At 42.3% G+C, this 16,937-nt stretch overlaps 2 protein-coding genes across 2 annotated transcripts in view; both read left to right on the top strand.

Moving 5' to 3' along the window:
- The window catches only part of LOC140721498 (uncharacterized), a 366,186-nt gene that overhangs the window by 297,626 nt on the left and 51,623 nt on the right, over positions 1–16,937 (top strand). The window lies entirely within an intron of this gene.
- Positions 1–16,937, top strand: part of LOC140738401 (uncharacterized) — a 78,394-nt gene that overhangs the window by 22,398 nt on the left and 39,059 nt on the right. The window contains exons 2-3 of the mRNA XM_073065647.1: positions 11,163–11,468; positions 15,941–16,231. Coding sequence (XP_072921748.1) covers positions 11,163–11,468; positions 15,941–16,231 — 597 coding nt within the window. The remainder of the gene's footprint in view (positions 1–11,162; positions 11,469–15,940; positions 16,232–16,937) is intronic.

Here is a 16,937-nt window from a genome sequence, read left to right as displayed (position 1 = left end):
GATGAGTTAAATTGTAACAGGGGGCCAGAAACAAAAAGGTTGATGAAGGTGTTATATTTCAATGTGCACAGTAGATGGAATAAGGGAGTTGATCCTGTGGTGCAGTTGGAGATTGGCAGGTATGATGTTGTGGGCATCTGAGTTGTGGCTGAAAGAAGATTAGAATTGGGAGCTTAATATCCAAGTGTACACATTGTATGGAAAAGATAGGCAGGTAGGCAGAGGGGTTGGGGTGGCTCTATTGGTAAATATTCAATTAAATCCTTGGAAAGAGATCGACATCAGAAGATACAGAATCCTTGTGGGTAGAGTTAAGAAACTACAAGGGTAAAAAGATCCTGATGGGAATTATATACAGGCCTCCAAACAGTAGGCAGGAAGTGGTCTGCAAATTACAAAGGGAAATAGAAAAAGGGCAACATTTTGATAATTATGGGGTATTTAAATATGCAGGAGATTGGGAAAATCTGATTGGAAGTTAGGTTTCAGCAGAGTGGCCATTGTGTGAGTGGGCCAGTGTTAGAGTGGAATTTGAGGGTTTGCCTCATCGAGGCTTAGGGGAGAATTAGTCCGTAGGTAGATTTTTCTTTGCCATTTATTCTTTCATTCTTTTTTTTTGGAAAATTTAGAGCAGTGGGGGTGCCAGACAGGGCAGTGGAGTGCTCTTCTTGCAGGATGTGGGAAGGCAGGGAGAGCTTCAGTGTCCCTGATGACAAAACCTACAAGAAGTGCATCCAGCTGCAGCTTCTAATAGACTGTGTGAAGGAGTTGGAGCTGGAACTGGATGAACTCTGGATCATTCAGGAGGCTGAGATCATTTGATAGACAGCACACACAGTCAGGTAGTTCCACACATTGTGCAGGACACGGGTAAATGGGTGACTGTCAGGTGGAGAAGGTGAGAGGCAGCCAGTGCAGAGTACCCCTGTGGCCTTTCCCCTCAACAGCAGGTAGGATGTGTTCGATACTGTTGAGGCGGGGTATCACCTAGCAGAGGAAAGCCACAGCAGTCGGGTATCTGGTACTGAGTCTGGCACTGTGCCTCAGAAGGGAAGAGGGAGAAAAGGCAAACGGCAGTGACAGGGGATTCAGATTGATGAGGGTAATAGAAAGGAGCTTCTGTGGCTGAGAGTGAGATTCCCAGATGATATGTTGCCTCCTGGGTGCCAGGATCAGGGACATCTCAGATGAAGTCCACAGTATTGTTAAGTGCGTGGGTGAGTGGCCAGAGGTCGTGGCCTAAGTCAGTACCAATGACATGGGTAGGAGGGTAACGAGATCCAGCAAGGTGAGTTCAGGGAATTAGGTGCCCAGTTAAAGGACAGGATCTCCAGGGCTGTGATCTCAGGATTGCTACCCATACCATGTGCTAGTGAGGCCAGAAATAGGAAGATCATACAGTTTAACATGTGGCTGAGGAGATGGTGCAGGATGGAGGGTTTCAGATTTTTTGATCATTGTGCTTTCTATGTGGAAAGTGAGACTTGTACAGAAGGTATGGTTTGCACCTGAACTGGGGGACTAATATCCTAGTGGGAAGGGTTACTAGTGCTGTACAGGTGGGGAGGGGGAGGGGGTTGAGTGGTGGTGGAGTTTAAACTCGAGTTGCAGGGGGATGTGAACCAGACTGCCCAAACAGATCATGGAGTGGTTGTAGAGAAAGGTGTTGTTCAGCCCATGTACAAAGTCAGGTAATTGAAAGATTGTGCATAGTGGGGCAAATTTCCTGAGCTGTGTATATTTCAATGTAAGGAGTATTGTAGGAGAGGTGGATGAGCTTAGGGCATGGATCAGCCTGTGGAATATGACATTGTAGCCATTACTGAGATTTGTTTGCCGGAGGGAGGACTGGCAGCTCAATGTTCTGGAGTTCTGTTGTTTTAGACATGATGGAGCAGGAGGGGTGGCATTACCAGTAAGGAAAAATGTCATGGCCGTGCTCAGTCAGGACAGATGGGAGAGATCATCTCGTGAGGCTTTTTGGGTGGAACTGAGGAATAAGAAAGGTATGGCCAAGTTAATGGGATAATATCATCGACCATTAGCAGTCCACGGGATTTGGAGAAGCAAATTTGTAGAGATTGCAGACTGTAGGAAAAAGAACTCAAGGTTGTGATAATAGTCGATTTTATCTTACCACCTATACTCCCATGCTGTAAAAGAGGTGGATGGGAAAGAGTTTGTCAAATGTGTTTAGTGAAGTTTCCTCAATCAGTGCAGAGAAATCTCAATGAGAGACAATGTGATACTACATCTCCTATTAGGGAATAAGACAGGGCAGGTGACAAAAGTATGTGATCATAATGCCATTAGTTTTATGGTCATTATGGAAAAGGATTGATGTGGTTGGGTTAAGATGTTAAATTGCAGAAAGGCTAAATTTGATGGTATCAGCCAGGATATGGTAAATGTGGAAAGGGACAGGTTGTTTTCTGGGAAAGGTATACTTGGCAAGTGGGAGGCCTTGAAAAGCAAAATTTTAAGAATAGAGAATTTGTATATTCCTGTCAGAATTTAAGACAAGGATAATAGATTTTGGTAATCTTGATTTTTGAGAGATATTGATGCCCTGGTTAAGTAGAAGATGCATAACAGTATAGGCAGGTAGGAACAAATCAGGTACTTGAGCAGTACAAGAAATGGAAGAGAACAATGAAGAAGGAAATCAGGAGGGCTATAAGAAGACATGGCTTTGTGCGTGGTAAGTCAAGTCTAAGCATTTTTACTGTATTTTTGAAGGAAGTTACCAGTGTAATGCCCTGGTTAAGATTTCCAGTGCTATACTGTAGGTATTTCATTTTAGCAAAAGCATTGTGTCCTGCTGGTAGAATGTTTTTGTTTTGGCTAAGACAAGAAGCCCTTCTGCTCAAATTAGGAATGTTGTATCAGCCAATCAGGATGGTGGGATCTGGAGAAAGTCCTTGAGAGAGTGTAGTGGATGGAGCTTTGTGATGGACAGTAGTCTGGTTTGGGGTCATTTTAGCAGGAGCTGCGGAGCTGGACAGAAGGGAAATTGTTGTATGGTTATATAGTTTATTTACCCGTGTGTTGCACAGAATGCCATGGGAAGGTGAGTCCCCATTGCAAGAGGTGCTTTGTGCAGGTGGATATCTCCAAGGACGAGTGCCAATACTCGTGAGAGAAAGCCAGTTTGCTGAAGATGGCCTTCAAGGGAAGTTAGGACTGTGGTGGGTGCTTTCAGGAAGACCGGGGGTTCAGCACCGTGAGTAACGGTTATGCCCAGCTTTGGAAAAGATGAGCTCCAATATTTAGACAGGTTTAACTGAAATAAGCCCTTTTTTAACTTCTTTTTTTGCCTTCTTTTACTAACTGTTTGATAAAGCTGAATTTGGTAAATATACTTTATAATATTATGTGGTGTACAATCTGTTATTTCTTGCCAATTGATAATGGAGTTTGGGCAGAATTTACAAAGCATTCGCTCAAATTGAGGTTTCTTTAATGAGAACATCATGACATTCCTGTTTGGTTTGAACCCAAAATCATACCGACCCCAGATGTGTATTGTTTATGAAAGGTGGCTTCTCACCGCTGAGTCAGGTGGCTGTTGTTGCACCAGGAACGTTGAAGACAAGGCGTGGATGTTGTTTAATAGACTTTAGCAAGGCCTTTGAAATGGTCCCACATGGGAGGCTGCTCAAGAAGGTTCAGTTGCTTGGCATTCAAAATGAGGTAGTAATTTGGATTGGACATTGGCTTCACAGGAGAAGAGAGAAGCCAAAGAGTGGAAGTAGATAGTTACCTCTCTGACTGGAGAGCCATGACTAATGGTGTGCCACAGGGATCACTGCTGGGTCCATTAGTTGTTTGTCATCTATATCAATGATCTGGATGATAATGTCGTATTCTGGATCAGCAGATTTGTGGATAACACTAAGATTGAGGGTCTGGTGGATAGTGAGGAAGACTTTCAAAGCTTGCAGCAGGATCTGGAGCAGCTGGAAAAATGGGCTCAAAAATGGCAGATGGAATTTAGTTTAGACAAGTGGGAGGTGTTGCATTTGGCAGGATCATCCAGGATAGGGCTTGCAAGATGAGGGGTAGGGCACAGAGGAGTGTTTGTAGAACAGTGTAAGCTTGGAATGCAGATGCATAATTCCACGAATGTGACATGACATGTAGATATGGTCGTAAAGAAAGCTTTTGGCACATTTTGAGCACAGGAGTTGAGATTCTATATTGAAATTGTATAAACCATTGGTGGTCATAATTTGGAGTATTGTGTCCAGTTGTGGCCATTTCCCATAAGACTATTAGACCATAATATATAGGAGCAGAATTTGGCCCATCAAGTCTGCTCCGCCATTTCATCATGGCTGATCCAATTTTCCTCTCAGCCCCAATCTCTGCCTTCTCCCCATATCCCTTCATACTCTGTTCAATCAAGACTCTATCAACCTCTTCCTCAAGAATACTGTACATAAATACTTGGCCTTCACAGCTTCCTAGAAGCATAGAAACATTGGAAACCTACAGCACAATACAGGCCCTTTGGCCCACAATGCTCTGCCTAACATGTCCTTACTTTAGAAATTACCTAGATTTACCCATAGCCCTCTATATTTCTCAGACCCAGGCACCTATACAGAGTCTCTTAAAAGACCCTATCGTATCCGCCTCCACCACCATCACCGGCTGCACATTCCACGCACTCACCACTCTCTGCGTCAAAAAAAGTACCGCTGACATCTCCTCTGTACCCACTTCGAAATACATTAAATCTGTGCCCTCTCAGGTTACCCATTTCAGCCCCATGAAAAAGCTACTGAATATCCACATGATCAATGCCTCTCATCATCTTATACACATCTATCAGGTCACCTCTCATCCTCTGTCGCTCGTAGAAGAAAAGGCCGAGTTCACTCAACCTATTCTCATAAGGCATGCTCCACAATCCAACAACATTCTTGTAAATCTATTCTGTACCCTTTCAAGAGTTTCCACATCCTTCCTGTAGTGAGCTGACCAGAACTGAGCACAGTACTCCAAGTGGGGTCTGACAAGGGTCCTATGTAGCTGCAGCATTACCACTTGACTCTTGAACACAATCCCACTGTTGATGGAGGCCAGTGCACTATATGCCTTCTTAACCACAGAGTCAACCTGCGCAGCAGCTTTGAGTGTCCTTTGGACTCTGTCCCCAAGATCCCTCTGATCCTCCACACTGCCAAGAGTCTCACCATTAATACTATATTCTGCCATCATATTTGGCCTACCAAAATGAACCACCTCACACTTATCTGGGTTGAACTCCGTCTGCCACTTCTCGGCCCAGTTTTGCATCCTATCAATGTCCCGCTGTAACCTCTCACTGTCCTCCACACTATCCACAACATCCATAACCTTTGTGTCATCAGCAAATTTACTAACCCATCCCTCCACTTCCTCATCCAGGTCATTCATATAAACCACAAAGAGAAGGGGTTCCAGAACAGATCCCTGAGGCAAGCCACTGGTCACTGACCCCCATGCAAAATATGACCCATCTACAGCCACTCTTTGCCTTCTGTGTGCAAGCCAATTCTGGATCCACAAAGTGAGGTCCGCTTGCATCCCATGCCTCCTTACTTTCTCAATAAGCCTTGCATGGGTTAACTTATCAAACGCTTAGTTATTATAGATGTGTTTAGTAGATAGATTGAAGCTTTTCCAACTACCAATAATACTGCTTGTGGTGAACTACATATACCTGTCTGGACACGCCCCCCGCTGACTGCTCCTGTGGCTCCTCCCACAGACCCCTGTATAAAGGCGATTGGAGGCACTGCTCCTCCCTCAGTCTCCAGGATGTCGTATGGTGATCTCTTGCTGCTGATTGCTCTCTTCCAGCCAATAAAAGCCTATATCTCGCCTCACATCTCCGAGAGTTATTGATGGTGCATCACTGCTATTACTGTTGTGAAGGTATTATTATGGGATATAATTCCCAGGTATGGCCTGCCAGAGATGCTGAGCTCTGACAATGGCCCACACTTCGTGGTGAAAGTTAACAAAGAGATATGTAATGAACTAGCTATTCAGCAACAATTCCACTGTGTACACCACCCACGGGCCGCTGGAAAGAGCCAATGGCACTCTGAAGAGTAAATTGGGCAAACTAACAGCGGAGACTGGACTCACTTGGTTGAAGGTCCTACCGTTAGCCCCATTCTATATGAGGGTTACCCCACAGGGGAAAACAGAGTTGTCACCAGCTGAAAACATTTATGGACGTGCATGAGGACACCCTGGGGACCAAGACCTTGTGTACCATTGCTCCCAGAAAGTCGACCAGCAAAATTGGATAGGCATACACTAGGGGAAGAGGTGGGGAAATATATATGCCAACTAACCAACTAATCTGATGCACCGAACAAACTCCACCCCATCTAAGCTCCTTGCTCTGGGGAGATTCCAATCAATATCTGGGAAATTAAAATCTCCCATCACGACAACCCTGTTAGACCATAAGACCATAAGATATAGGAGCAGAAGTAGGCCATTTGTCCCATCGAGTCTGCTCTGCCATTCCTTCATGGGCTGATCCAATCCCCACTCCCCTGCCTTCTCCTCACACCCCTTGATGCCCTGGCTAATCAAGAACCTATCTATCTCTGTCTTAAATGCACCCAATGACTTGGCCTCAACAGCCGCTCGTGGCAACAAATTCCACAGATTTACCATCCTCTGACTAAAGTAATTTCTCCACATTTCTGTTCTAAATAGACCTCCTTCAATCCTGAAGTTGTGACCCCTTGTCCTAGACTCTCCTATCATGGGAAATCACTTTGCCATATCTAATCTGTTCAGGACCTTTAACATTTGAAACTGTTATTACTGGATTGTTCCACAATCTGTCTCCCTATCAGCTCTTCGATGTCCCTGTTACTATTGGATGGTCGATAAAAAACACCCAGTAGATTTATTGACCCCTTCCTGATTCTAAATTCCACCCGTGACTTCCACCTTTTCTGCAGCCGTAACACTATCTCTGATCAACTGTGCCACGTCCACACCTCTGTAGCCTCCCTCTCTGTTCTTTCTGAAACATCTAAAGCCTGGCATTCTAAGTAGCCATTCCTGCCCCTGAGACATATAGTCTCTGTAATGGCCACAACATCATAGTAGTGACCCACGCTCTAAACTCATCCGCTTTGTTCATGATACTCCTTGCATTAAAATAGACACGTCTCAAACCATCAGTCTGAGCGCATCCCTTCTCTATCACCTGCCTATCCTCCCTCTCACACTGCCTACAAGCTTTCTCTATTTCTGAGCCACTTCCTCTGTCTCTTCAGTTCAGTTCCCACCACCCCAGCAATTCCAGTTTAAACTCTCCCCAATAGCCTTTGAAAACTTCCCAGCCAGGATATTGGTCCCCTTCAGATTCAAGTGCAACCCGTCCTTTTTCTACAGGTTACGCCTGCCCCAAAAGAGGTCCTAATGATCCAGAAATCGGAATCCCTGTACCCTGCTCCAGTCCCTGAGCCACGCATTTATCCTCCACCTCATTCTATTCCTATACTCACTGTCATGTGACACAGGCAGTAATCCTGAGATTACTACCCTTGTGGTCCTGCTTCTCAGCTTCTTTGAGACTCCCTGTAGTCTGTTTTCAGGACCTCCTCCCTTTTCCTACCTACGTCGTTGGTACCAATATGTACCACGACTTCTGACTGTTCACCATCCCACTTCAGGATATCGTGGATGCGATCAGAAACATCCCAGACCCTGGCACCTGGGAGGCAAACTACCATCTTTGTTTTTTTTTCTGTCCTGGTGCAAAGAATTCCTTGGATTCACCACTCTCTGGCTGAAGAAATTCCTGCTCATTTTCCTTCAATACATGATTAAGTTTTTTATGGATCCCCAAAACCAAAGGACTTTCTACAGGGGCACAATTGAGAGCATCCTGACCGGCTGCATCACTGCCTAGTTATGGGAACTGTACTTCCCTCAATCGCAGGACTCCGCAGTGAGTGATGCGGACAGTGGTGAGTGTAGATGTGGAGTGCAGGTAGTTTTGAGGAAATGAGGCTGCAGAAAGACTTAGACAGGTTAGGGAAATGGGGAAAGAAATGGCAGATGGAATGTGGTGTTGGGAAGTGTATGGTCATGCACTTCAGTAGAAGAAATGAAAGGGTTGATGATTTTCTAAGTGTTTTTTAATGATTTTCTAAGATGTTCAATCTTTTTATGAAGCTTTTATTTCTCTTATTCTTAAAAAAATAGGAAACACTGAAACTTCTTTACCTTAGGTTCTTTCTTTAATTTCCCAGTTTAGTTTTTTTTCCAGGATATAAGCTGAACTTGCATAAAAGTGAGCTATTTCCTTTAAATGACCTAATGTCATCAAATGCCAAATTTCCATTCCAAGTTGTTACAAGTCATTTTACATTTCTCGGTGTAACAATTACTAAAAACTTCAAGAATTTATTTAAAGAAAACTTAAACCCCTTATTGAATTATGTGAAAAAAACACTTTCTAAATAGTCTCCTCTTTCTTTATCCCTAATTGGCCGAATTAATCAGAATCAGAATCAGTCTTTAATCGCCAAGTACCCAGACTTTAATCGCCAAGTACCTATGCACATACAAGGAATTTACTTCCGGCAGATGTTGTCTCTCTGCTCATAACAATAATAATGATAAATATAAATGAAAATATAGATTATACATACAGGTAGTGCAATCCAAGTAATAGTTAGCCGACAGTTAACCGGCAGTTAACTGTTCAGCAAAGTGACCGCAGTAGGGAAAAAACTTCTCCAGTGCCTATTAGTCTTAGTCTGGAGGGATCTGAAGCGCCTACCAGACGGAAGCAGATCAAACAATCCGTGCGCAGGATGGGAGGAGTCCTTTATGATGTTCCGCGCCCTCTTCTTCAACCTGGAAGAGTACAGGTCCACAATAGAGGGCAGGGAGGCTCCAATGATGCGCTCGGCAGCCCTCACTGTGCGCTGTAGTCTGGTTCTATCCTGCTTGGTGGCGGCTCCAAACCACACAATGATGGAGGTGCACAGGACAGACTCAATGACTGCAGTGTAGAACTAAAATCAAGATTCTTCCTAAATTTTTATATAGTTTTCAGGCCTTACCTATTTTTATTCCTAAAACCTACTTTGATTCTTTAGATTCAATTTTAACATCTTATATTTGAAATAATAAACAAGCTTATTTAAGTAAAGTTTACCTACAAAGAAATAAAGAGATGGGTGGATTAGCCCTACCCAATTTTAGGTTTTACTATTGGGCTGCCAATATAAGGAATATTACTTGCTGGTCCTATTATATTTATCGTAAAGATTGCCCATCATGGGTTTCCTTAGAAGTTAATTCTGTAAAAAATTCCTCTATTGTCTCTCTTCTTGGATCATACACTTCTTTTTCAGTAAATAAAATAACAGATAACATAATTGTTAAGCAAACTTTAAGGATTTGGTCTCAATTTAGGACATTTTTTGGTTTAGTGTATTTTTCATTTTTATCTCCCATTCTCCTTAATTTTTTTTTTATCCCTTCCATGACTGACAAAGTCTTTAAGGATTGGGATGAACTAAGTATTAAGTGTTTTTGGGACCTGTTTATCTCAGGATCTCTTGCTTCATTTGACCAATCGTCAACTAAATTTGCACTCCCAAAAACACATTTTTACAGATACCTTCAAATTAGAGATTTCTTACGTTTCCAATTAACTACTTTTCCTATAGGTCCTGATAAAAATTTACTGGACGATCTTTTAAATTTAAAACCTTTTGTTAATGGTTCTATTACGGGTATCTATAACTTGTTGATTAATTCCAGACAAGACTTTTTAGATAAAATTAAAAAAAACTTGGGAGGATGACCTAAATTTTCAGATTTCTGATGATAGATGGAATAGAATTCTTAAATGGGTTAATAAATCATCTTTCTGTGCTCGTCATTCTCTTCTACAATTTAAAGTGGTTCATAGAGCTTACATTTCTAAACAGAAGCTGTCCAGTTTTTATCCGAATGTTTTTCCACTTTGTAATAAATGCAACTCTGCTGATGCCTCTTTAATTCATATGTTTTGGTTTTGCCCTAAAATGGAAAAGTTTTGGTGGGAAGTATTTCACACCTTCTCACAACTTTTTAGGGTCCAATTTGACCCAAATCCCCTTACTGCTTTGTTTGGTATTATTGCAAGTAAAGATATAACTTAAAATTCTCCTAACCTACAGGTTTTAGTTTTTACCTCTCTTTTAGCAAGAAGAGCAATTTTGCTTAAATGGAAGGAGTCTACTCCTCCTATACATCTTCAATGGCTACGTGATATTATGTCTTATTTAAATTTAGAGAAGATCCGCTGCTCAGTCTTAAATTCAAAACAATCTTTTTATGATATCTGGGGACCTTTTCTAAATTACTTTTCCAATTTATAAAGTTTAACAGTGCACAGACTTTTATGTATATTTTTATCTTCTCTTCTTAAGCAAATATGTTTTTTTTCCTCTAATTATCCATTATCATCCGTCAGCTTTTTTCTTTGGTAGTTGGTAGGGGATTGAATTTTTTTTATATAAAAAATTTCTTTTATGATGTATGACCTATCTTTAAATTTTTGATTACAGAGTGGTATACCTTTATGTGTTATGCTATAACATTTTGATCAATTTTATTACAATATATGAATGTACACAAGATATGTTGAGATGTATCTATGTGTTGCACTCTGTAAATCTTGTTTTTTTTCTTCTGAATAAGAATATTGTAAAAAGAAAAGAAAGAGAGAAAATTACAAAATTCTGAGACACACAGGGATTTGAGAGACCTTGTGCAGGATTCCCTGAAGTTTAATTTGCAGGTTGAGTCTGTGATGAGGAAGGCAAATGTGATGTTAGCATTCATTTTGAGAGGACTAGAATATAAAAGCAAGGTTGTAATGTTTCCAGTCAGAACCGTGGGAATGATTGTATTAAACCCTGAGCTGAGGCCAATAAACAACATCCTGACATAAGTATTAGTATTGTCCAGGTGACCAAGGCTACAGATCAAGTCGCCCTACACAGCTTGGTCCTGAAGCGGCAGTAAAATGTCCAATAACATCTGTTCATGTAATATTACTCCTGTACTGTAGTTGTCTCACTTTCACCTGCTCTACAGTTTAAATAATTATATTTTCCTTTTATTCTAATCAGCTGAAAGGGAAGAAGTGGTTGGTGTCCTTGGTTCATCAGTTTTACTGGATCCTGAAATCACCGTTGATTCCAGCAAGAATGATATCCTTTGGACTTTCAAAGCCAGCAACAAAAGCCATGATGTTATTTTGGATCACGTCCCAGGTATCGCCACATTGGAACTGAGTGAACAGTTCAAGGACCGTTTACAATTCAACGCTTTGAGTGGTGCACTGACGATAAGCAGATTAAATGCCCGTGACCAAGGAGATTACACCTTCACGGTTGGTGGGAAAGAGTTGAAAATAATGGAGTTGCTTGTCATTGGTAAGAAGTTTCAGATATTTGTGATGTAGTGTGTGATTTATTAATGGCAGAATCTGCCATAGAAACTATGATCTGTGATTTTTATTTTCATCAAAGTCTAAGCAGGATAACCTCTGCTGTGACTCATCAACTGAGTCATTGGAGAGACATTGAAGCTGGTGATATAAAAACAGCAGAATTTCTGCAGAGAATCTGATTCTCCTCTCATCACACACAGCCTTACATTTTTTAAACACAAATAAAGTGATAATGAATAAACTCAATTTCAATAGCTATGATTTCCTACCAACCTCTAACATTTTGAATATTTGTAGAATTACATATTTACAATAGTCGTACATCCCAGCCAGTAGGATCCTTTTGAAAGCTTCAGAGCACAAACTCCAAACACCCAAAATACATCTCTTTTGTGAAAGTGCTGAAGGATGGCTCTCTGAATACAGAACTGGTATTACATTAACTATTAACTATGTATACATATACATATTAACTATGTATTGCATTAAACTGCTGCTGCCAAGTTAACACATTTCACATCACATGCCAGTGATAATAAACCTGATTCAGATTCTGACAAAACATACCTGTCCCATTGTGACAGGGATACACTTTGACATTGTGCTAATGCAGACAATGGCCACTTAACGACTTCCCTGATCACACCCTGAGGATTTAAATGACCACCAATCAACATGAACATTCATGTATTGTCTTCCCCTGGGGCAGAATCAGAATGTTCAAAAAGCTTCAAAACCTGGGGTCTGTCCCTCCCTTCTTGACATCCTCACTGGGAGACCAGTCAGGGCGGATCAGAAATAACATCTCCACCTTGCTGACAGTCACCACTGGAACACATCTAGGATGAATGCTTAGCCCACTGTTGGTGACAAGAAGGTGTACAAGAGTGAAGTAGATCAGCTGGTTGAGTGGTGTGACAACAACAACCTCAAACTCAATGTAAGTCAGGCCAAGGAATTGATTGTGGACTTTAGGAAGGTGAAGTCAATAGAGAATACTCCCCAGTCTTCATCAATGGATCAGCCATGGAAAAGGTGAACAGTTTCAAGTTCCTCGATGTCAACACCACTGAAAATCTGTCCTGGCCCGAACATATTGATGCAATTACAAAGAAGGCACAACATCGGCTATGTTTCATTATGAGTTTATGGAGTCTTGGTATGTCATCAAAGACTCGTGCAAGTTTCTACAAATGTACGTGGAGAGCATTCTAACAGGTTACATCACTGTCTGGTATGGAGGGGCCACTGCTCAGGATCAGAAAAAGCAGCAGAAAGTTGGAAACTCAGCCAGCTCCATCATGGGCACTAACCTAGTATCAAGGACACCTTCAAAATGTGATGCTTCAAAAAGATGGTATCCATCATTAAGGAGTCCCATCATCCAGGATGTGCCCTCTTCTCAATGTTACCATCAAGGAGGAGGTACAGGAGGCTGAAGACACACACTCAGTGTTTCAGGAACTGTTTCTTCCCCTCTGCCATTACATTCCTCAATGGATAATGAACCCATCAACACTACCTCACTTTTTATTTCTCTCTTTTTGCATTCTTTATTTAATTTATTTTCTAATATACACTTATTGTAATTCATTGCTTTTTATTATTATGTGTTACAGTGTACTGCTGCTGTAAAAGAACAAATTTCATGACCTATGTCGGTGATATTAAACCTGATTCTGATTCTGATTCTGATTCAATGATTAGTTTCAGTCGCCTTAAACTGTCGGTTGAAGGTGGAGGGGCCGGTCGCGTTGAGGAAGCAGAGAGGCTGCGGAAGGACTTTGACAGATTTGGAGTGGTGTCAGATGGAATACAGTGTCAGGAATTGTATGGTCATGCGCTTCGGTAGAAGGATTAAAAACATAGATCATGTTCTAAATGGGGGAAAAAATGAAAAATCTGAAGTGCAGAGGGATTTGGGAGTCCTCGAGGATTCCTGAAAGGTTAATTTGTAGGTTGAATTGGTGGTGAGGAAAGTGAATGAGATGTTCACATTCATTTCAAGAGGACTGGAACATAAACACAAGGATGTAATGCTGATGCTGTATAAATTACTGGTGAGGCCTCACTTGGAGTATTGTGATTAGTTTTGGGCCCCTTATTTAAGAAAGGATGTGCTGACATTGGAGAGGGTTCAGAGGAGGTTCACAGGGATGATTACTGGAATGAAAGAGTTATCATATGAGTAGTGATTGAAGTTTCTGGGCCTGAACTCAGAGGAATTTAGAAGAATGAGGGTGATCTCATTGAAACCTTTTGAAAGTTGAAAGACCAAGATGGAGTGGATGTGATGAGGATGTTTGCTTTCATGGGCGAATTGAGGACCAGAGGGCATAGCCTCCAAAGAGAGGGATGTCCGTGTTGGCTGAGGCTGAGGCTCAGTGACCTGGACAAGAAATGTAATACAGAAACTAAACATAGATGCAAAATTGGCATCTTTGGATGTGATCAGTGTAAAGAGAACAGTGTGATGTATCAACACCTTACAATAACTGGCCAAGGTCAAGGCTGATGTGAGTTTTTTACAGGAGTGTGATCAAACACACTCTGCAACTGCCAGAGTTGGTTGTGATGGTGGCCCCATGGTCCGTCTGTGTGGTTGGGGGCAACGATTGTCATCCTTCTGGCCTGGGAATTCTGTTACAGGGTGACAACTTCTCAATCACCCAAGTCAGAGAGGTGGTTGGGGTGTGGCTCCTTGTGGCATACATAATGTACTGAAACACTCTGCTCTGGTTAATTAACACGTACACCTCACCCGTGCGGAGCGAGCGGCTGGCCATCCTCGAGCCACTCCCACCACTGCCGGTGATGTCACAGCTGGTCATTCTGGTTGGTGACATCATCGATGCAGCTGGTAGTGCCGACAACAGGCTGGACAGCACCTCCAGATTCCTGATGGAAACAGTTAAAATAGACAAGCTGCACAATGTCTTCAGCTCCCCTTCAGAAGGATGGTGATGGTTCACTGACTGAGTTGTACTCGGCTACGTGGGACTGGAAGTGTGGAGTTTGCAAAGATACAGCATGACATCTAAAACTGACAAACCTCTATAGATGTGTATTGACTGGTTGTGTCACAGCCTGGTCTGGAAACACCAATGCCTTTGAATGGTAAATCCTCCAAAAAGTATTGGATATGGTCCAGTCCATCATCAAGGAAAGCCCTCCCAACCACTGAGCACATCTACACAGAGTAATGTAGCAGCAAGGTAGCATTCATCATCAGGGACTCCCACCACCCAGGTTGTGCCCTCTTCTCACTGCTCTCATTAGGAAGAATTACAGGAGCCTCAGGACTCACACCACCAGGTTCAGGAACAGTTATTACCCCTCAACCATCACCAGGCTCTGGAACCAAAGGGGATAACTTCACTCAACTTCACTTGCCCCATCACTGAAATGTTCCCACAACCAATGGACTTGCTTTCAAAGACTGTTCATCTCATGTTCTTGATATTTGTTGTTCATTTATTACTACTATTATTTTATTTGTATTTGCACAGTTTGTTGTCTTTTGCACATTGGATGGGGGGGTCATTTGTGTTTCTTGTAGTTACTGTGAATGCCTGCAAGAGAATAAATCTTATTGTTGTATATGGTTACATACATGTACTTTGATGATAAATTTATGTTGTATTTTGAACTTTGAATAATTGCCTGGACTGGACTGAGAGGATAAAACTGAAATTGGGACTGTGGGGACGATGCTCCCTTTCGATATCTGGGAAGAACCTGGTCAACAAGTGTGAGGTTCTCTCAGGCTGCTGTACTTGGTGCAAGTGTTGCCCATGGCCCGCTCCTCCAGCTTGAGAATCACCCGAGCTGTTTTCAGGTTCATCTGGGGGTCCAAGATGGAGTAGGTGAGGCACAGATCACAACGCACAAATCCCTGTATAACGGGCACAACAATTTACCCAATGTGTCCCTCACCCTGATGACCAACTTCATGTGTGGCTGTATCAGGCTGTGTGTGGAATCTAAATACCCGGGCACCAGGTACCACCATGTGCTGAGGTTCTGCCTGTCCCCTGTGTTGCCAAGGTGTTGAAACTGAGGGATGTTCCTGAAAAGAGGATGAATGGACCCCAGAGAAATCTGAAGGTGAGGCAATTCAACTTTCTGAGAGACGGAGAATAGAGAAATTTGAAGCCAGTGAATTGCCAGTTTTGGAGCCAGTGTAGATCAGAAGCACTGGGATCTGGCTTGAACAGGTATAGTGTGAGAGTGTCGGATCAGCCAAAGTTGATGAGGGGTTTGAGGTGGGAGGCTGGGCCAGAAAGAATTTCCACAACATTCTTGTCTGAAAGACAAGTTCCTGTAACCCCAGTAAAGAGTGGCTCAATATCTATTCAGTAGTATGTTCTCATTTGCTGTAGTTTCACAAAGTTCTCTGTTTAATTGTTTCACAGCCACCACATTTTAAATGAGTGCAATTATTTTTATTAACAGATACAGTTAAAGAAGAGGTTGGTCTCCTTGGGTCATCAGTTTTACTGGATCCTGAACTCAAAGTTGATCCCAGCAAGAGTGAAATAGTTTGGAACTTCATCGACAGGATCATTTTGCGTCATGTCCCAGGTCACAGCTTAGTGGAACCCAGTGAGCAGTTTGAGTTTCGTCTGCACTTTAATACTTCTAATGGTGCTCTGACTGTGAATGGAACAGAACATGGCGACCAAGGAGATTACACCTTCATTGTGGATGGACAAGAGTTGAGAATAATACAACTACGCCTTGTTGGTAAGTAGCTTTATGTTTCATAGAACGTAGAACAGTACAACATAGTTCAGGCCATTTGGCCCAAAATGTTATGCTGACCTTTTAACCTATTCCAAGATGAATCTAACCCTTCCCTTCCTCATAGATACCAATTTTTCTTTCATCCCTGTGTTTATACAGGATGTGATTGGGTACAGAACTCTCCATAGTTTTTGTGGTTGTGTTTTCCAGCAGAGGCTAAGTTGGGTGACTCACCTGATAGAATAAACACTGAGGTGTCAGATATTGAATGCAGCCGTCATTCACCCCCATCTCTGTGAGTACCTGCCATCCCAAGGAGGAGCCCGTTCGGGATTTGATCCAACACTCATTGCTGCACTGGTGGGATGAGAGAAGAAGAACTGTTTGTCAAACCTGAGGCTTGGGTTTTCTGTTGGAGAGAACAGAAGGAAATGGTTGTGAAGTGAAAGTGTGGATGGATGGAAAAGGTGGAGAAATGGAAAAAGTAGCAAGAGAAGGGATGGGAGGGGAGGGAGGTACAAAATGCATTAGATTAGTGTGGGAAATGGGGAAAGGGGTGTGACATGATGGTGAAAGAAACATCAACAGCAATGATAATAAATAAAAGATGAAATTTATTTATTGAGCACTTTTCAAGCAGATGATGTAGTTCAGCCCCTGGAGAAGGTGATCTGTGAGAAATATTTCGAGCCCGGCTGACAAAAAG

Source organism: Hemitrygon akajei, chromosome 2 (genome assembly GCF_048418815.1).
Source record: "Hemitrygon akajei chromosome 2, sHemAka1.3, whole genome shotgun sequence".
Lineage (NCBI taxonomy): Eukaryota > Metazoa > Chordata > Chondrichthyes > Myliobatiformes > Dasyatidae > Hemitrygon > Hemitrygon akajei.
This window is presented reverse-complemented; position numbering and strand designations above follow the sequence as displayed.